This window comes from Myotis brandtii, unplaced genomic scaffold (genome assembly GCF_000412655.1).
Source record: "Myotis brandtii unplaced genomic scaffold, ASM41265v1 scaffold207, whole genome shotgun sequence".
Taxonomy (NCBI): domain Eukaryota; kingdom Metazoa; phylum Chordata; class Mammalia; order Chiroptera; family Vespertilionidae; genus Myotis; species Myotis brandtii.
The window spans coordinates 291,740-312,742 of record NW_005357736.1 but is presented as its reverse complement, the minus strand read 5'-3'; the positions used below and the strand labels follow the sequence as shown (position 1 = coordinate 312,742).

General features: G+C 48.0%; 1 protein-coding gene across 2 annotated transcripts in view; it reads left to right on the top strand.

Annotated features, from left to right (window-relative positions):
* Positions 1–17,350, top strand: part of PRKAR2A (protein kinase, cAMP-dependent, regulatory, type II, alpha) — a 27,736-nt gene extending 10,386 nt beyond the window's left edge. The window contains exons 3-10 of one of the 2 annotated variants that reach the window (XM_014538945.1): positions 908–991; positions 2,761–2,867; positions 6,302–6,455; positions 9,542–9,643; positions 9,808–9,882; positions 10,988–11,053; positions 13,105–13,246; positions 13,719–17,350. In XM_014538945.1, coding sequence (XP_014394431.1) covers positions 908–991; positions 2,761–2,867; positions 6,302–6,455; positions 9,542–9,643; positions 9,808–9,882; positions 10,988–11,053; positions 13,105–13,246; positions 13,719–13,852 — 864 coding nt within the window. In that variant the 3' untranslated portion in view covers positions 13,853–17,350. The remainder of the gene's footprint in view (positions 1–907; positions 992–2,760; positions 2,868–6,301; positions 6,456–9,541; positions 9,644–9,807; positions 9,883–10,987; positions 11,054–13,104; positions 13,247–13,718) is intronic. The other variant, XM_014538946.1, reaches the window with a different exon arrangement.
* The last annotated feature ends 3,653 nt before the right edge of the window (positions 17,351–21,003 follow it).

Here is a 21,003-nt window from a genome sequence, read left to right as displayed (position 1 = left end):
CGTCTGCCCCCTGGTGGTCAGTGTGTGTCATAGTGACCAGTGATTCCCAGTTGCTCTGCTGTTAGGGTCAATTTGCATATTACCTTTTTATTATATAGGATAGAGGCCTGGTGCATGGGTGGGGGCCGGCTGATTCTCTCTGAAGGGTATCCTGGATCAGGGGGGGGTCCCGCTGGGGTGCCTGGCCAGCCTGGGTGAGGGGCTGAGGCCTTTTTTCACACAGCCCCCAGCCACCCAAGCTCCCAGTGGAGGCTGGCTGGAAGCAGGTATCTGGGATTTATTTAGCTTCTATAATTGAAACTTTGTTGCCTTTTGCGGAGGCCACAACCAGGAAGCTTGGCTTCCTCCATCGCCGGGGCAACCAAGCCTCCTTCTTGTTCCAGCTCCGTGGCTGCTGGCCGCCGTCTTGGTTGGGGTACTTTGCATATAGTCGCTCTGATTGGCTGGTGGGTGTGGCTTGGTGTAGCGAAGGTACGGTCAATTAGCGTCTTTGTCTTTTATTAGTGTAGATGAGAGCAGATGTTTTTGTCTGTGTGTTCACTGCTGTGTCTCCAGAGGTAAGACGATGTCTGGCATCTAGTAGTTGCCTAACATTTGTCGAATGAACAAATCTGTAACCGTCTGCTTTACCAGTGGGGCCTCACGGTCACAACCTGAGGATATGTTGTTATTGATCCTGGGCGGAGCTGACTGGCTGGCACTACACAGCCTGTGGGTGGCTCCAGCGGGTGCTCTTCACCCATCACACCCTTCACAGGGCACTGCTTGGTATTTGTGTGGAATTAAAGTTACAGTAAACATGCTCGTCACACTTCCGCTTTTTAGGAGAGAGAATATACCAATTTGTAAGTAAAATGAGACTTTAAAGCGGAACTTCACATTTCCTTGGCTTTATTTGTATTGGCAGGTGATTCATCCTAAAAGCGATGAACAGAGATGCAGACTTCAGGAAGCTTGCAAAGATATTCTCCTTTTCAGAAATCTTGACCAGGTAACATTGATTTTAAAAATGTTTTTGTCTTCTGGCTTTTTCCTCTTTATCATTTAACTGGTTTTCAGCGTCTTAGCTGCAGCCGTGTGAGGCATAAACTTGAGATGCGCCTCACTTCCACATGTTTGTGCTGTGTTGACCACGTAACCACGGAGCCTTTCAGATGGCTTTATTTCTCGGGATTGCTTTGACACTCTCCAGGGCAGTTCCCTTGGAGGCGTGCAGTTTGGTCGTGTAAGGAGGAAATGCTCAGGTTCGCGTGGCCTGGGCTTAGTTTGAAGGTCCCGACCACCTTCCAGGGTAATTTCTTCAAAGATACCAGAGTGGCGTCCTCTTCGTGAGCACCAGCGAACCCACAGGAGTGTGCGACTCTTCTCAGACTTCGGTGGGCCCTCCGGGGGTTACTTCTCACTGAGACCTCGGGCCGGGGCCACGCGGAGTGTGAGGATCTTCAGGGCCCCAGCGTAGGGATCTCTGCGTGGGCTTCTCTTCCCTGCCTTGTGGAGACAGAGAGCAGGACCACCTCCTGAAGACAGAGAGCCTTCCACTTTCCTGTATCTTCTCTACTTTGAGGGCCACATGAATGGCTGAGATGCTCGGCCCACTGGGGACCCCCGGGTATGAAGACACAGGAAGGATGGGATTAGAATTCTGTACCACCCAGCTCCTGCAGATCAGTCTTCTGAAGACATTCCCACAGCCCTCCCTGGGAATCTGTGATTATCAGCCCTGGGGAAGCGCTCCGTTTGCTAGCTGTGTGGTCACTGCAAGCCTGCCTTGTTAGCATCTGTCAGCTGGTGCAGTATCAGCACACGGGAGCCGTGGGACTAAAGAGATGCCTTTGGTGATACTCAGTTATTTTAGGTGGCATGGCATGGTCACACCGACAGACAGTAAATCACACGAAATTATTCAGCAGTCAAGTTATTTCCTGGCCAGGCGTTCAGTCCACATGCCTCCAAAGAGAACGTCTTTCTTTGAGTCGAAGCTGGTATTTTTTAGTGCCCCCAGCAGTCACTGATCTCCCTGTCTGACAGAGGCCCGACTCCGACCAAGGCTTTGTTAGAATTTAACAGCATTGCTTTGTTTCCATTATACTTATTGGTACAGTTACCTTCTGGTTATGGCAGGTTATATTGGCAGGTAAGTAGTTATATGTGTTGTAAAGAAATGATTGAAGCAGTATTAGCTGTCTGGTAGTAGATCTCATTTATTGAGTTCCTGTTATGTAGTACTTTCCTTAGATTCTTTTTTCCTCTAGGCATAAAAAATTGATAAGCTAGGAACTATTAAGCCACTTTATACATATGAAAAAACTGAGGCTCAGAGAGGTGAAGTGATGTGCTTGGCCAGTCAGAGCAGCTCCAAAAGTAACTAACGCCATGCCAGCCCCTTAGATCTGATGATCCTGTTAAATTAGCACCTATAAGAAGGTGACGTCATATGACTTTACACATAACATAGTGGAGCCATCAAGGCCAGCAGCAGTCCTGTGGGTGTAGCTGGGAGAATGGGGCACCACGATTTAGATGCCTGTGTTTGCTTAAATTAACACTTAGCAAGTGCGCTGTGTACATGGAGGGACAAAGCTGAATGGTCACAGGAGAGCACTCGTTTCAGACCGCTCATCAGCTTCTGCTTGAAGAGGGGAATGGTCTGATTTGGGGGCTTCACTCCGTAATCACAAGCTGAATAAGCATCGTCACCCCCCCCCCACCACCACCACCAGCAAATGTAACAGCTGTCTTTTCTCCCGTGCGCACCTGCAGGAGCAGCTCTCTGAAATCCTCGATGCCATGTTTGAAAAGATAGTGAAAGCTGATGAGCATGTTATTGACCAAGGAGATGACGGAGACAACTTCTATGTCATAGAACGGTAGGCGATGGGCTTTGCAGGGGTGCGGCTGCACCTACCGACTGAGGACAACGCTGCCCCCTGTGCTTGTTCTGCTCAGAGAGGACGGAGGCAGAACTAGCTCCCCAAGCGTGCCCACCTCTGTCCACCGCCTCCCTCCCTCTCCTGCTGCCCGAGTCCTCAGTGCATCCAGCTTGGTGGCCACTGTATACGGTAGAAAGTCTCCTTTACAGTAAGGCGAGATGTGCTTCTTTATTTTATTTATTTATTATCATTATTTTTAACCCTCACCCAAGGATAATTTTCCATTGATTTTTAGAGAGTGGAAGAGAGGGAAAGACTGAGAGAAACCTCTATGTGAGAGAAACACATCGATTGGTTGCCTCCTGTACGAGCTCCGACTAGGGCCCAAGCCAGGGAGGAGCCTGCAACCAAGGTACGTGCCCTTGACTGGAATTGAACCCGGGGCCCTTTGGTCCGCAGGCCGATGCTCTACCGCTGAGCCAAACCGGCGAGTGCGGCAGGATGTGCTTTTTAAACATTTTATTTGCCAGTGTTCAAGGGAATTGATTTCCTGAAGAATAGCTGTGATGCTGTGTTATCATCCATATCTTTCAATCCCAAATTGTGGGCCCCATATCCAATAGGGGACATGCAGGGGCAGCTGATTGATATTTCTCTCTCATCCATGTTTCTCTCTCTATCCCTCTCCCTTCCATCTCTCTCTAAAAAGCAATAAAGGAAAACAAACTTTAAAAAAGAGTGAAGGTCATGTTTAAAAAAAAAGAAAAAAGCCCTAACTGGTTTGGCTCAATGGATAGAGCGTCTGCCTGCGGACTCAAGGGTTCCAGGTTCGATTCCGGTCAAGGGCATGTGCCTGGGTTGCGGGCACATACTCGGTAGGGAGTGTGCAGGAGGCAGCTGATCGATGTTTCTCTCTCATCGATGTTTCTAACTCTCTATCCCTCTCCCTTCCTCTCTGTAAGAAATCAATAAAATATATTTAAAAAAAGAAAAAGAAAGAAAGGTTTCTTACTCGCATAATGAAGCTTTTTAGGGAGAGCAAGGCAAGCCCCCAGGAAGTCCAAAAATGACTCTGAGAAGTGACTGCTTGGAATTTCATGGGGTTAGAAGGTGGGGCTGGGGGAGGCACTCTTCGGTGGGGCTGGCACTTGCGGTGTTTGCATTTGCCAGAGGAGGGAGCACAAGGCTTTCTTCTCGGTCCTCCCAGCTGCCAGGGAGAGGAGGAAGGCAGACGGTAGGGCAGGGCTTGAGCATGAGACAGGCCAACATCGGAGTGGAGTTGACTGTCACATTCACCTATGCATGCTGTTTTGTTGGGTCACACATTGTTGTGTGGCCTGATTTTAAGTAGTTTGCCGGGAGATGCAGTAGTGTTCTATGTCATCATTTATATTGGCTATATAATGTGAACATAGACATGTATTTGAGCTATCCCCGATTGTCAGCAGATTAAATTGTAATTTTTGCTGTTAAAATATTACCTGGTGAGCATCCCTATAATTAAATATTTTTCAGTGTCTTTGATTATATTCTTTAGAATTCTCTTTAGAAATGGAATTGCTATGCCAATAGGTCTCTTAAGCAATTTGCTATATGTTGTTCATTATCTTGCAGAAAATTTGAAACATTTACATTCGTCTCAGTGGTATAGTGAGAGAGTATATTTGGTATATTTCTCCAAATGCTTGTCATTTCTGAATATTTTATTCAGCAATTATTATCAATCAACAGAGAAATTGTATTTGTTTTTTTGTTTGTTTGTTTGTTTTTACTTTAATCAGTTCTACATCCTAGTTTTCAACAGACTGAAAGACAACCCATGCAATCATTTCAGTACCTGCAGGAAAAGCATTTGACAAAATTCAACACCTTTTCTTTTCTTCTTTTTTTTTTTTAACACATTGCGTACCGCATAGAAATCTCTAAGACATACGCCAGGGACCGCACGTTTTTGGGCAAACTGCACGTTATTTAAATCATCATAATGCACTTTAGGTGTTGTTTTTCAATAATTATAACATTTTTATTTACAAAAACAATTAAACAATTAAAGTTCCTAGTACTTTTTTAACGTATGGTACTGCGTAAAACATTTTCCTCTATGAAGAGGGACCAAACAAAATTTACATAAGTATCTAGATCCGCTCCTTTTTCCGTGGGCGTGAAAAACGAGAACACTCGTGAGCGGTCCTTAACAGATGGCGCGCGAAACATGAGAACACTCCTGAGCGGTACGGAATGTGTTAATATATTTTATTGATTTTTTTACAGAGAGGAAGGGAGAAGGATAGAGAGTTAGAAACATCGATGAGAGAGAAACATCGACCAGCTGCCTCCTGCACTCTCCCCACTGGGTTTATGCCCACAACCAAGGTACATGCCCTTGACCGGAATCGAACCTGGGACCCTTGAGTCCGCAGGCCGACGCTCTATCCACTGAGCCAAACCGGTTAGGGCTCAACACCTTTTCTTGATCAAAAACTCTCCACAGCCCAACTGGCATAGCTCAGTGGTTGAGCATCGACCTATGAACCAGGAGGTCACAGTTCGATTCCCGGTCGGGGCACACGCCCGGGTTGTGGGCTCGATCCTCAGTGTGGGGCGTGCAGAAGGCAGCCGATCAATGATTCTCTCTCATCACTGATGTTTCTATCTCTTTCTCCCTCTCTCTTCTCTGAAATCAATAAAAATGTATTTTTAAAGATAAATATATTTTAAAAAATCTCCACAACTAGGAACAGAAAGGACTTTTCTCCAACCTGATTAAAGGCATTTTTAAACCTATAACTAACATCATGCTGAAAGGTGAAAGATTGAGTGTTTTACCTTTAAACAAAAGCGAACAAAACAAGGATGTCTGCTCTCATCACTTCTCCTTCATATTGTATGTAGGTCCTAGCCAGTGCAATAAGGAAAAGGAAAAGGGAGGGAGGGCAGGTGGGCGGGCATGTAGATTGGAAAGGGAACAGAACCCTGTTTGCTGATGACACGACCCTCTAGATTCTAGAGCAGGGGTGGGCAAACTTTTTGACTCGAGGGCCACAATGGGTTCTTAAACTGGACCGGAGGGCCAGAACAAAAGCATGGATGGAGTGTTTGTGTGAACTAATATAAATTCAAAGTAAACATCATTACATAAAAGGGTACGGTCTTTTTTTTTTTTTTAGTTTTATTCATTTCAAACGGGCCAGATCCGTCCCGCGGGCCGTAGTTTGCCCACAGCTGTTCTAGAGTGTAGAACAGTGCTACCAAAAAAGCTACTAGTTGAATTTAGCAAGGTCAGAGACTACAAAGTCCAAATGCAAAGATCTGTTGGGAATCCCCTATTACAATGTTTTTTACCTTACGTACCTTCTGTTCTTATACTACCTACCATTCTTAAATTTATTGTTAGAATTAATAAGTGAAATTGTTTCTTATTATACTTTCAGGGGAACTTATGATATTTTAGTAACAAAAGATGATCACACCCGCGCTGTTGGTCAGTATGACAACCGTGGAAGTTTTGGAGAACTCGCTCTGATGTACAACACCCCGCGGGCGGCTACCATCGTGGCCACTTCAGAGGGCGCCCTGTGGGCGCTGGTGAGTAGAGAGAGGTTCCCCGCGTGGCCCAGTGTGGATCCCTCTGCTCCTGGGTTTCTGTCCTTGGTGTTGATGCTCCCTGCGTTTTATGGCCAGTTGTCTGAGACGTTGTGGAAGGCCTGGTACCAGTGTATTCTCCATTTCTCTAACGGGGTTTGTCAGTAAACCATTTACTCCAAGTCACAGGGCAGTGACGGGGCTTAGGCCCTTGCAGTCCTGTCAGCTCCTGTCACATTTTCTGTTGATTTTTTTGAGACAAGTAGAAGGAGAGCGGGGACAGCTTTCTATACTGGAGACAGCCTAGCAAAAGGAGCCATGGAAAGCTCTGCCCGCAGCATTTCGCATCTCTAGCTCCAGCACTAACTTTTCTCTCTGTTCAGCCATCTACTTGTGCATTGGTCCATGCCAATATCCAATAGATTTAGATGACTGGAAAGGCTGATGGCCATATTTTGGGAAAGAGAACTTTCCTAAAATGTCCTTTATGTACATGACCTACCTTCCTTCAAAATATATAACTCTCTTCCTTTTTTAAAAAAATATATTTTATTGATTCACAGAGGAAGGGGGGGGGCGGAGAGAGAGAGAGAGATCATTGATGAGAGAGAATCATTAGCAGCCTCCCGCATGCCCCAGTGGGGATCGAGCCCGCAACCCGGGCCTGTGCCCTGACCAGGAATCGAACCATGACCTCCTGGTTCCTAGGTCGACGCTCAACCCCTGGGCCACGCCAGCCGGGCCTCTCTTCCTTCTTAACAAAATATTCTCTTGTACAAATGTCATATTTCACTTTTAAAACATTGGCTTCTATAATTTGTTTCTATTTACCTTACAAGCAGAATTAAATGTATACCTAGAATTATCAACATATTTCCTCAAATGAAATAATGTTTTTTGAAATCACATTTTAAAGACATAATAGAGCACTTTACTGTGACTTAAGAAAATAAGAATGCTCCTGAGAGATGAGTGATAGAATGGCTTCAGAATTGATCACACCCTTTGGGACTCAGTGGTTGGGAAACTCAGGAGGGATCAATAAGTAATGCGGGGAAGTGAACTCTGTTACAAAATGCACTGGTGCTGCCCTGGCTGGTGTAGCTCGGTTGGTTGGTGGAGCATCGTCCTTTACAGCAAAAGGTAGCAGGTTCAGTTCCCAGTCAGGGCGCACACCCAGGTTTTCAGCTTGATCCCTGATCCGGGTGAGTGTGGGCGGTAACCGACTTATCTCTCTCTCTCCCCCACCCCCCTTCCTTCCTTTCTAAAATCAATAAAAACATATCCTTAGGTGAAGATTTAAATAATTTAGTAAATAAAATAAAATGCATTGATGCTAACTGCTGGTCCAGGCCGATGTGGAATAACCCTATTCCTCAATATTCTTATCTCTTAAACTAAAAAACTCTACATGTCACACAACCAACAAGCAGGGAGATCCTGGAGGTGGAAGGAGAAGGCGCTGGCTGGGTCTCAGCACTCCAGGGAGGACTTGAGGACAGCCGGGCAGTAGGAACTCCCTCATGTGCTCACAGGCAGGAGGGCAGTGGTTCTTTCTCTCTTGATCCTCAGGGCTATTTGCTTGACTCTGAGCGAGTTGCCTGAGGGAGCGGCCACTGCACAGGGGCGTGTGTGTGTGTGTGTGTGTGTGTGTGTGTGTGTGTCTGTGTCCACCTTTGGAAGGCCCTGGAAGCTGGTGGATGTGTGGCAGGAAGGGCCTTGCACAGCATGGAGTTCTGGGAAGTGTGAAAGCAGGCGTGGAAGGGGTGGGACGTGAATGAAGTCGCTTAGAAGGTATCAGCTGTTTCTTCTTCAGCTGGAATAGCTTGCTGTTGCCGTTGTAGTGACCTCTAACAGTCCATTATCGATAGATTCTTTAAAATGTTGTTGTTTTGGACATGCCTACTCAGACACAAGGAAGGGAACTTTTTTAATTCCTATTTTCCAGAACAGTCTGGATTGTTCTCTTTCCACAGCACTCTTGGCCTAGATTGGCCCAGAAAACATGTAGAAACCGAATTCTAAAGATAATGGAGCAATATTCCAAAGTATAAAAGTAACATTTTAAATGATATATTTCTAACCGTGGACATCAAAAAAGTAGTGGCATGTAATGCAGCCATTATAGCAATCAGACCGCTAACGAAAATGGGGCGAATCTGGCAGAGTGCTGGTGAGCAGGTTCTATTTGTACAGCCGTTTAGGGAGGGAGGGTGGGAGCCTGCATGGTTCACGGGAGGCCTGTCGGATGCAGTAGGTGACGTCTATAAGGCAGAGCAAACACAGCAAGGGATCGGGCGTGGGACTTCGGTACTTAACGAAATCGGAGTAAAACAGCAAACCTACAGCTTCACATGCCTTTAGCTTCCTGCTGTTTTTCACCCTGCCAGCCTTCAGGGTGTCCTCACTGTGTTCTCCCCAACCCCAATGTGTTTGTCCATGACTGACAGCCTGAGGTAGAAGAAAACTACAATTCACTTAGGTACAAATAACCGTGTGACCTTTTAGAAGCCTAAAACGAATCAATCAACGTTCTCCTGGCTGCATGTCCCTCCTCACATACCTGAGAGGTGCCTGGCTATAGCTCTGGTTAACAGTCTCCCAAGTGTGAATCCATGACTTAGTGGGTCAAGGTACCTTTCACATGCCTGCCTTCCACCCTGAATTTCCTCCCCCGTCTCTCTATTTAAATTCTACCCCTCCTTCAGGTCCCAGACAAACTTATATTTATAACTATCTATTTTGTATTGTCTCCTCATTGAGATTGTAAAGTCCTTGAGGGCAAAAGCCATCTGATTGTTTTATCTCCTTTTTCTTAAGGTGCATCCTTTCACTTTGAGTAGCGACAGGCTGTAAGCTCACAAATGTTGGGGAGTTTTCACTTTATATTCTATTTCTGACCCATAGGTGGCGCCTATAGCAAGCAACAAGTAAGACATCTTTTTGGCTCAGGCTACAGCTTTTTCTCAGATTGAAGTGTCTGCCTTAGTACCTTTCATAGTCGGAATATTTGCTGAGGCCTGGTTAGTGAAAGCAGAGGTGTTCTCTTCCACAAGCATTTACCAGAATTTTCGTATTCTTTCTTGTAGGACCGGGGGACTTTTAGAAGAATCATAGTGAAAAACAATGCACAAAAACGGAAGACGTACGAATCATTTCTTGAATCTGTGCCCCTCCTTAAGTCACTAGAGGTAACGTTCATTTGAATATGACTCTTTATGGGGCTTAGGAGAAGCGATTAAAACTCTTCTGTTGTTGAGGTGTCGCATCAAGCTCTTCTCGTTTCTGTGTTGTGCAGATATTCTGTGACTTTTAGTTGAGGTCTGTTCCTTGTAACTTGTGAGTATTGTTCCAGGTGTCAGAGCGAATGAAGATTGTGGATGTAATAGGAGAGAAGGCCTATAAGGACGGAGAGCGCATCATCGCTCAGGTGAGGCCGAATCACCGCGGCAAGGCCTCGGGCAGCGTTTTCCGCTCACGTTTGGGAGCTCAAGTTGCACGGTGCTGGGCCCACTTGCTGCAGCTCCTCTGGAGCCGTGGATGTGCCTCTCGCTGGCATGCCCGGCTGCGGCCTTCACCGCCTGTCCTGGCTTCTGGTATTGGTTCTTCCGGATTGTCATTTTCTTTTCGCTCTAAGCTTCATTTGTGGCTGCCAAAACCTGGGGAAGGTCGAAAAGCTGTGCCCTTCACCTTCTCCCATATCTGCTTGCCTACCTCTCCCCTCCTTCCAGCCTGTGCACTAACCTCACCTTCTCAGCGAGGCTGTCGGTCCTGTAGCCATCTCCTCCGTCGCCCTCCACAGTCCCTGCTCACCTTTTTCCTGTAGCACTTACCACCTCCCAACACAACAGCATAACTTACTGATTACTGTGTTGATTGTTTACAGTTCATGCTACCAGACTCTAAGTTGCACAAGGGCAGGGATATTTGCTTTGTCCACTGATGTATCTCACATTCCTGGACTAGAACAGTGCCTGGCACGGAGTGAGCCCGTAATTATTTGTTGAATGACCTGAATGACTAGTTCAGTGAAGTGGGTTAAAGTCAAAACAAGCAAAAGAAAAGCCTGAGGCTCGAAGGGTGACATTAGGCCACATCAAAACACCTTCCTCACCACAACGAGGCCCCCACCAGATCCATGCTGTCAGAAGCTGCATTTGGTCAGTTACACTGGGGCTCCATGACCCAGGGTGGCCAGGAGTCACCCTGACGTTGCCTGGAGCAGCCTCGGCTGCTGATCCCTTGTCACAGGCTTCACAGTGAGCCGGCATGAGCAGTGAGGAAACCGGTGCTCTGTGCAGGGGAGCTGGGCACCGTCGTGGCGGAAGCTGGGACTGTTCCCTGTCAGGAAATGTGTGTCAGTTACATCGGACTGACGTCCCGTCATCAGGATCCTCTCGTTTTGTTCTGGATTTTTAGCCATTGATTGACTTGTAGGTTGGAAAAGAAATCAAATCAGAGCTCAGGCAATAACAAATGACCGACTTCTGTGCCCCTCTTCAGTGCTTATGTACCTGACCTCCTTTCCGTTTCAGGGTGAAAAGGCTGATAGCTTTTACATTATAGAGTCTGGTGAAGTGAGCATCTTGATTAAAAGCAAGGTGAGTTGACGTGTGACGATGCAAGTTATTCCAGGGAAGACCCAGATGCCAGGGGTATGCACAGAAAGCAGCTGTTTGCTTTACATGATGTGAAGTGTGGTCAGTGTGCCAACACTCTCATTGGTAGGTAAGGTGTGTGACCGACAGAGACTCCTGTTCAGGCCTGTCCATTGGTGGGGACTCTGCGTATTTCTTCTTGTCCCTGTTGCCTTTGCCTCTGCTGTGTAATCAACGATATGAGAAACATTGCCCTGTAAATCCATAGAAATAAACATCCTCATGGAAGATGGGTGGGATTATACAGTTAAGAAGTACATGTAGGTGTTGGACATGCAGAGAGCTTCCTTTGTGGAGCCCTGGCGGGGGAGGTCTCCAGGACGATCGTTATCCTGGCTGTTTGATGGGCAGGGAGACCTAGAGACCCAGGACTGTAGGAGGGAGAGTGATCTCACCATAAATACACCATCACCAGATGTCCCTGTTCCCATTGTTTTGAAGAATATAGAATTTGTTCACGTAGTGAGTTATACCTATTACTATCAGCCTGGTAAGAAGCCTCTGGAAAACATCTTCATTAAACGCTCAGAATGGAGAAAGAAAGAAAATTACGATGATTGCTTAGCAGATGGCTTGATTCCTAACTTAAAACAGGCCTGCTGTTCCCCATGAAGCAATGGTTGGAAGCTTCTGTGTCCTTCACTCACAGTGCGGGGCTGCTGACCCATGTCTGTGCATTTCTCAGGTGTTCACTGCCACACCGCAGTGTGGGACAGCAGCACTGTGGCCCTGGGGGAATGCAGGGTCTTGGGCTCTGTCCCAACCCACTGAACAGCCTCTGCACTGTCACAGACTCCGAGGGCTCTGCTATTGGTGTGACCATGCAGCAAGTGCTATTCCAGGAAAGAGACATGTCTGTACTCCCAGAGGTTGCTACAGACACAGGAAAGAGAGCGTGGGCGTGAATGGGACAGGTTGACATAAGAGCAAACAGGTCAGGGCAGGAGTGTGGAAAGATGGTCAAGCCGTGTAAGCTCGTGTGGCACTTTTATTTTTCTAAATAAACCCTCAAAAACCATCTATCTACCCGTAACATAGAGTTTCTCTTAGAGATTTGAGACTAATTCTTACTAAAAATTCTAAATAATTATTTACTTGAACAAGTTATTGCTTAGTTCAGCAGAGGGATTTGTTTCTTTAAAGAAGGAAACTCTAGATATTAAGTACATATAGTACATTATTCATTCTTTTCAGTAACCTGATAAGCATGGATTACAACCTGCTTGATTTCTTAATACAGAGTTAAACCACCGAATTTTAAGGTCAGACATTATTTTAAAAAATATTTAGTTACTTAATTCTTCTTTTAAAAAAACGTGGAGGGGACACTAACTTAAGAAGTAGGCAGTACCAACAAGAAAGCTGGCCCCGCACAGTGTGACCTGGAAAGTCATGGTCTCCACTCAGAAACAGCAGCCCAGGACGGGACCCCCTCCCTGAGGAAAGCACGGCGTTTAGAGAGAACTGGTGAGATGCTCTCCCCCTGTGCCAGGGAAGCCAGCATCTAGCAAACCAAGAGGATTCATATATGAGTGTAAAATATACCTGTTATTATATGTTAATGCATATTAACATTATAATAGCATATATTATTAATTATATAATATACTATAATGATGATGTTATATATAATTAATTATATATAATTGTAACATAGTATGTTATACATAGCATGTTAACTATATGTTATAATTGCTTATAACATATTAATGTGAAGTATATAATAATAATATATATAAACATTCAAAAGGAAATGGCCTGTGCCTTACCTCTTGCTGTTCAGCTATTACCTGAGTGGTATGGGACTCAGGAGGTCCCAGGTGAAAGCCAAGCCACTGACACAGCCCATGCAGTTCCCCTGGTACAGCTGGGGTCCCGGCAAAGTGCATTTCTCAGTAATTTGTTGCTCTAGGAAGAGGGGGATTAAGTGTGTGCAACTGGACACGCCCACTGTGATTCTGGAGTCAGCGGGTCGTGCTCTCTTCCTGCTCCAGACTAAAGTCAACAAGGAGGGTGGCAACCAGGAGGTGGAGATTGCCCGCTGCCATAAGGGACAGTACTTTGGAGAGCTTGCCCTGGTGACCAACAAGCCCAGAGCTGCTTCTGCTTATGCTGTGGGAGACGTCAAATGCTTAGGTAAGAAAACTCCTTATGCATGAATACTTCTTTTCTCACATGCAGTGCTTTTTTCTCATCAGCAAGCCTTGGCTTATATCCGGTTCTTGCATCTAGGCTGGGGCAGTTTAGTGTGACCAACCAGAAATAAGTGGCTATTTTCTCCTCACCAACATTTCTGGGCACTGACATCGCCTGTGGACAAGACAGGCTGCCCCTGAGAGGCTGGGATGGACCAGAGTGTGAAGAGAAAGCAGGCGTCCAGGGCTGTGGGGCGGAGAGCAGCAGCTGCTGGGCTCCGCAAAGTCTCAAACCCCGTGACACCGCCTGCTGTGCTCGCGTAGAAGCGCTCCTTCTTTCCCAAGCGCTTAGTGCCCCCGGCTAAGCCTTGTCACGTGAACGTGTGTGTGAAGAAGAGGTTTGCAGGAAGGAAACGGCTTTGAGTCGTTGGTCTGGAATTCATTATCTCCCTCCTCTCTCTCCTGCAACGTAGTTATGGATGTGCAAGCGTTCGAGAGGCTGCTGGGGCCCTGCATGGACATCATGAAGAGGAACATCTCCCACTACGAGGAGCAGCTGGTGAAGATGTTTGGCTCCAGCCTGGATCTCGGCGATCCTGAGCAGTAGGTGTGCCGCCCCGCAGTCTTCTCAGCGTGACACCGAGACCTCCCGTCAGCCACAGGACACGCACACAGCAGACGAAACAGAACTGTTGCTGCCGTGGCTGTGGCCACGGGCGTTTAGGAAACTTGAAAGTCAGCACTAAAGGAGGGTAGAGGTTCAACCCCCACCTCCACTTTGCTCTGAAAGCCTATTATTAGACTTGTGATGAGTACTCCAACCCAGTTTCACATCTTTGGTTCCAAATGGCATGTCTCTCCAACAATTAAGTGCCTGATACAAAGTCCAAAGTGTAACGTCTCCCTTTCCTCTCCTGCTGCTGCTGTTGCTCTAGGAAGTTAGCACAGGTCTGCGCAGCCTGTAGCATAACTGTCCACAGCCTCGCCCAGCCTTTCTCAAGGGAGGAACACTGCAGCCTTCCATCTCGTGTGTCCTTTGAGGAGTCCACATGTGTTCACAATTGTAGCCTTTGGTTTTACAGTGGGAAATGCTGGCAGTAAGACGGAGGCCTGCGGTCCTGTGGCATCGTTCCGTCTGCTGAGAGCTGCACACGTGACAGCTGCCTCCCAGCTCGCAGTGATGCTTAGGGGATGGCCCTGCCCAGGCCCAGCGGGTCAGCACCAAGCACGCTGACCGGTCCTTGGGGCCCATGTTAGAGCAGAACCTTTGGGTTTGGCACTTTCTTCAGGTAGCAGAGAGGGAAGGTTTTCTGGGTTGTGGAGGGGGAGTTCTTTTAGATTTTGTTTTGTTTAATCTCTGTGCAGTTTGCATGAATAAATTGCTGTCCGTTTATAAGGAGCCGGGGTCTGGAGGTGCCATCACTTTATCTGACCCATCACTTTCCTGGATAATTCCTGCCACCCCAGTTGCCAGGTGCCTCTCCTGGCTCGGCAGGGTGCCAGCAAGAGGTGGTACTGCAAAGAGCCTTGCCTTCTGCTCCAGCACCACCTCGCTTCGCTGTTGAACCATCCATTTTTAAACTCTTTAAAAGAAGCAGCAGCTATTTTTTGAAATCAAAACAATATTTCTCTATTTAGGAATTCCCCTTGGATACATTCATATATATCAGTTTGTCAGCTGACTCAGGCTTTTATTCTAAAGATCAACTCTTTGTTAGTTTTCAAAACTTGGCATCATTTTCAATTTTATAGAATTACTGTGAAGGCCTTTCTAATTAAGATATTAGGATATTTGGGGTTCCAGTTGTTGATCCCAAAGGAAAGTAATTTAGCTTGTATTTTAAAACTTTTTAAACCTTTTAATCATATCAGGTAGAATTCTGATGAATTGTCCTAATTAACTAGATATATTTCAGAATGAAATTTTTTCTTCAGAATGGCTTAAAAACAGATGTTAGAAGCGATCCTAAGAGCAGTGTGAAATTTGCATTGTAGCCAAGTTTATATTAAATCAAGAGGCCCTTTCCAATACGATTTTTTTAAAACTTGTATAACTCAGTGGGTCCCTAGGAGGTGACATGCTGGGGCTTTCGTCGTCCCTACTGCGGACACTGACGGAGCCGCGTGGAGCCTTCCAGGCCACAGGAGCCATGCGCTGCGTTTCCAGGCGGTGCGGTCCCGAGAGCCCCAGTGGTGGCTCACAGCCCGGCCCGTGCTCCGGGGGTGGAAGCAGCAGGCGCTTTTCCAGCTGCCCTGGTCGCCTGCATTGCCGCCCTCGGGATCCCGAAAGGTTGCAGCTAGTACCCCAACACGGGCAGCTCGCGTGGGAAGCTGCGTGGTTTTCCTCATGACCTTTCACGGTGGCTCTTTTCTGTGGGGTTGCTTTCGTAGCAAATAAGTTAAGAAAGCGGATCTTGCACTTTAGCTGACAAGAACCACACCACGCCAGTGTCTTGCAAAGGTAACAGGTACATTGGGCTTCAGGAGTGACACAGAAGTCTGGCCCCAGACTATGTCAGGACTCTGATAAAACACTGAACAGATGCCCCCTCTACATCCCCCCACCCGCCATGCCAGCATGAGCCAGGGCACTGTGACCTCCATGCCGGAGTCACTCCTTCAGGCTGCTGGGGAGGGCCTTCTCGTCCTGCCCGCTTGCCCGTCCTAGTGCAGTCTTCCCTTCACAAAAGCCTCTTGGACCCCGGCTCGCTCGTGATTGGTGTTTTGTAGAGAGCTCATCAGGGCTAAGTCCCCTGCTCTAATCACAGATTGCCACATGGGTCACCAGTCTAGCCCCTCACTGCATACAGGGCCCTTAGGGGTCTGGCTTGAAGAAGGGAGACTTTAAAGGGACCAGCATGAGTGAAATGGGACAGAGCCATGACCAAGGTGCCAGGAGCCCGAGTGTCCCAGTCTCAGTGCAGCATGGGAATCAGGTGGTAGACAGGTTCAGCCCTGGCTCCGGGGCCCACACTTGCCGGGCAAGGCCTTCGCTGATGGTTGAGCCTCAGGGGGCAGAGCGTGTGTTGGGAAATGATCCCTTTGTTCATGGGTTTTGGATGTGGAGAATGTCCTGAGAGCCTCGAGGTGCAGCATTATCCTTCCTTCTGGCCCCGCTGTGTCACCCCCGCTCTCTGAAGGAAGGTCCATGTGTTCCGACCACCTGCTCGATGTCCTCACCTGTCATTGCTGTGGACGCTCAGAATCCAGGGCAGAGGTTTGAGCAGTTTAATGAGCTAATTGGGCAGAGAAGTGGCAAGAAATGGTCCTCCAGCCGGAGGTGGTGCTCCTCTCTCACCACCCAGGTTCTCACCACGGCAGAGCACCCGGTGAGGGCACCCAGCATGGCCATGTCGTGTCAGTGTACCCACAACCCTCTCTCCTGTAGAAACATTGCAAGAGCATTTTTGCACAGAGAAAAAGACCATGAATGTCATCTTTTATCTTTTGTTTTCAGTTGGAATTTTTGTTCTTGACATGCACTTGTAAACCAATCTTGCCAAGATACAAGTTGTTTTGCTCTCTCACTACAGTTACCTCTTACTCCTCCTGTCTTGACTGCTGACGTTCCTCGACTATTCTAATGTCTGTTTTATGGGAAGCAGCCTTCCATGGGGTTCCTTTTACACACTGTAGGGCTATCTTTATACTTAAAAGGGGTTTTTTAAAGAAAACTGTCACTAACCACCTGGGGGATTTGCAGAAAACCATTTCGCCCACCTTGAGCAAAAGGTAGATTCCTCATTATTTTCTTAAAAGCTCAATGTAATAAAAGAAATCTAATTTAGCATTGTTGTGCTACCTCAAAGGTAAAAATGTCTTAAAGTCTCTTTTTGGTCCTGAGTCTATACATGGTGTTTGAAATGTCTTTCAATATGAATTATTTTTAAATCATTGGGAAGAATTTTATTTTAAACCGTTTTACTCTTGTGTTTTAATCTTAGAAGAATAAGTGATTGGAAGTGATTGATTCTTGCTCTATGGTATTGAACACAATGAAATCATTGTTTGCCATAAACAAGGTTGGGTTTTTAAAAAGGAAGCTCTGGGGCGTGGCTTGGCTCTTGGTTAATAAAGGCCGGCAGGTCTGTCTGACTTTCCAGTGCAGCCGTGTCCTGTGTTTGTCCTCTCGCTCCAGGGCTCCAGGGCTCCAGGCCATCCGGTCACTTGGCAGGGGGCCTGGCCTCTGGGACCAGGCTGGGTCGGTGCCCTGGGCCCCACCTCACCTCTGTGCCGCCCCTGCCCAGGCTGCTGCGTCAGCGCCCACTGCGCCATGGACCAGCTCACAGTGCTGTCCCAGGTCAATGTCCAGGAAGAGCCGATGTCCCGATTCCAAGGCAGTCAGACGGAAAATGCCCTCTTACCTGGGGGAGACAGACTCTGTTGATTTAAATGTTAATCTCATCGAGTCACTCTTACGGAAAACTCCCAGATAATGTTTGACCAAATGCCTGGACACCCCAGGGCCTAGTCAAGTTGACACACAAAAGGAACCACAGCTCTGAGTTGCTGGGGATGGTGTGCCCGGGGACCCGCACATCCCTTGCCCGGGAAGATGTGCTCCCCGATGGAGCCCAGCAGAGCCACCTCTGTGTGACGCTGTTTATTTCTTTCTTGCAGCGTGGCTACCAGAGCCAGCAATGACTGATAGGCCACTGTACCCACAGGTCATTTCCAGGTCACCAAAGGGAGCTCATTCTACCACAAAACCGTGTTCCAGTTTGATCTCACCTACACCTGGCAGTACAAAGGCCAAATAGTGGGTGTCCCTACAAAATACCCACGTGGGGCCCCAGAAACTGGTAGCTGAACCCTCAAAGCCAAACTGGCCTTGCTTCAAGACTTTAATTACTTAAATATGGTTTGACCTTTGTGGTTTTTGTGGTGGTATTGCTATGAACAGGTAAGAAATGTCAGGACAGCCTGGCCGGCATGGCTCAGTGGTTGAGCATCAACCTCTGAACCAGGAGGTCACGGTTCAATTCCTGGTCAGGGCACAGGCCAGTGTTGCAGGCTCGATCCCCGGTGTGGGGCGTGCAGGAGGCAGTCGATCCATGATTCTCTCTCACCATTGATGTTTCTATTTCTCTCCCGCTCCCTTCCTCTCTGACATCAATAGACATGTATTACAATAATAAACAAATGCCAGGACAGCCCCGGGGAGGTCCGTTGGTTGGAGAGTCGTCCCAATGTGCCAAGGTTTTGATTCCCAGTCAGGGCGCATAGAAGAACCAACCAATGAATGCAAAAATAAGTGGGACAAATCTTTCTTTCTCCATCTCTCTCTAAAATCAACTTTAAAATTTGTAAAAAACAAATGCCAGGACAGCCTCAAGATCATGTTGTCCACAGTCTCCGCCCTAAGGAGTGGACGTCGCATGAGGTTTTGCTTCCTGTGTATGTTGTGCCAGGAAGCTAGAGACCTGTTCTATCAGAGTTACCTGAATGGATCCTCAGCTGTCTTATGGCATCAGTTTTATAACAACAGAATTAAAACAGTCACAACGTGGTTAGGGAAATGGTGGTTTCACAAGGCATCATGGTAAGTATGAATGTTGCTTCCCTTACTCATTCTCCCTGCAGACAAATGCCCCATCACAGATGATGGCCAGGAGTGTGTACTGTTACCTAATTTGGGGATATGCGAACAAAATGTCGTGTGTCGACCAGGAATGTACTGGACAACCCGCTGTGAATTCAGACCATGTTAACTAGGTTCTGAATTAGGATGTCAGAAGTTAGGTCTGGCTCAGCTCGTTTGTTCAGTGAACAAATCTCGATGACCTGCTGTGGACATCCTGACACTATTGACACCCCTGGAATCAGCAGGACTGATGTACAGCGGGCCACTGAGCAGCCTTGGACCCTTCCTCGAGTGCTGTTACCCTCCATCTTTCTGGGTGGACGCGGACAGCAGCCCCAGGCTCCTAGTTCAAGGATGAGCGTGGCTCCACGCCTGTTGTTGCCCTTGGCCATGCTGCTCTTCTCTCTGTGGGCTGCTGTGGCCTCGGGAGAGTGAGTGGCTTTTTATGTTGTTATTTTATGTGGTGGTTTTTTTATTGATTGTTTTTGTCATCCTCACCTGAGGATATTTTTCCATTGATTTTTAGAGAGAGAGGGAAAGACAGAAATAATGTGAGAGAAACACATCGATTGGTTGCCTTCTGCACAAGCCCCGACCAGGGCCCATGCCAGGGAGGAGCCTGCAACCGAGGTACATGCCCTTGACCACAATCGAACCCGGGACCCTTCAGTCCGCAGGCCAACGCTCTATCCACTGAGCCAAACCGGCTTGCTGAATTATTTTTTTTATGTTTTTATTGATTTTTAGAGAGGGAGAGAGAGAGAGAGAAACATTAATGATGATGAGAGAATCATTGATCGGCTGCCTCCTGCACACCCCACTGTGCCCTGACTGGGAATTGAACTGCAACATCCTGGTTCATAGGTCGAGGTTCAACCACTGAACCACACTGGCTGGGCTTTATTGATTTTTAGAGAGAGGGATGGAGAGAGAGAAACATCAATGAGAGATCGGCTGCCTCCTACACGCTTCCTCCAGGGGACCAATCCCACACCCTGGCATGGAACCCGTGCCCTCCTGGCTCAGGCCCACCCCTTCCTCCTCTGCAGAATTGCACTGAGCCCAGGGTCAAAGGTCACCGTGTGTTCTGGAAGCCAGGACCCAGCATCTCCTGGCCAGGTCCTCCAAGGCCCGGGGTGAGGCGGCAGGCGTGTGCGGTTGGTATTTTTTTCTAGTAAACAGGTGAAAAGGAAGCGCGAGAGTCCAGACCCCCAGCTAAGCAAACCAACATTTGCAGCATAACATCTGAGCTTCCTTACTGTGAACTGGACATTTTCATTCTCAAAATGGAAGGCCGGGCCTGAGTGGACATGAGTGCACATCCCCATATCCAGGCAGACGGAGGAGCAGGGACCTGAGGCTGGGCTCGGCCTTTGGACAGATGTGCATCCGTCCCGGGCAAGTTGGATCAGCCCTTGAGTCACCTTGGGTCACCTTGGACGCTGCCTCCTGTCCCAGGGCTGTGCCGCCAGCCTCGGCTCGGAGTGAGAGTTGAGGCTACACCGGCTCAGATGCCCCAGGAATAAGCCTGGGCCCAGACAAGGGGTGGTTGCCCCGGGCAGCTTGGGAAGCCAAAGCATCTCCCCAACCAGGACGGAGCTGAGCGGGGAGAGGGCACGTGACCCCCAGACCCTGAACTCGTACGTCAGAACTGAAGGCAGTTTCACGCAGCTGGCCTGAGGGGAGCCCACAAGGACGAGTTGGAGCCTCTTTCTGGCTGGCTCCTCTGGGAACAAGGAGCCAGGGTTACGGGTGGGCACCACACCCCCGCCCATTCCCCTGCCCTGGGCTTGGCCTGGGCATGCAGTCGGGAGCTGGGGTCCAGTGGCTGGAGCGGTCTCCCCTCTTGTGCTCCCAGGGTGGGCTGTCCTCCTCCCTGGTAAATGGGTAAAGCTAGTTTATAACCAAGGGCCTAGCCTCCGCGACCGGGAACTGGTTCAAGGGTCTGGTTGACAGCGTGCAGGAAAGGTCTGTAAGGGTGTTGTGTAGTCCGGCGGCATAGCTGGGTGGCTGGTCAGGGCACATGCCCGGGTTGCGGCCTCCATCCCGTGTGTGTGGTGTGTGCAAGAGGCAGCTGACCAGTGATTCTCATCATTGATGTTTCTCTCCTTCCCCCCCCCCCCCCCCCCCGTCTGAAATCAATAAAAATATTGAAGAGTGTTGCTATGACCAGG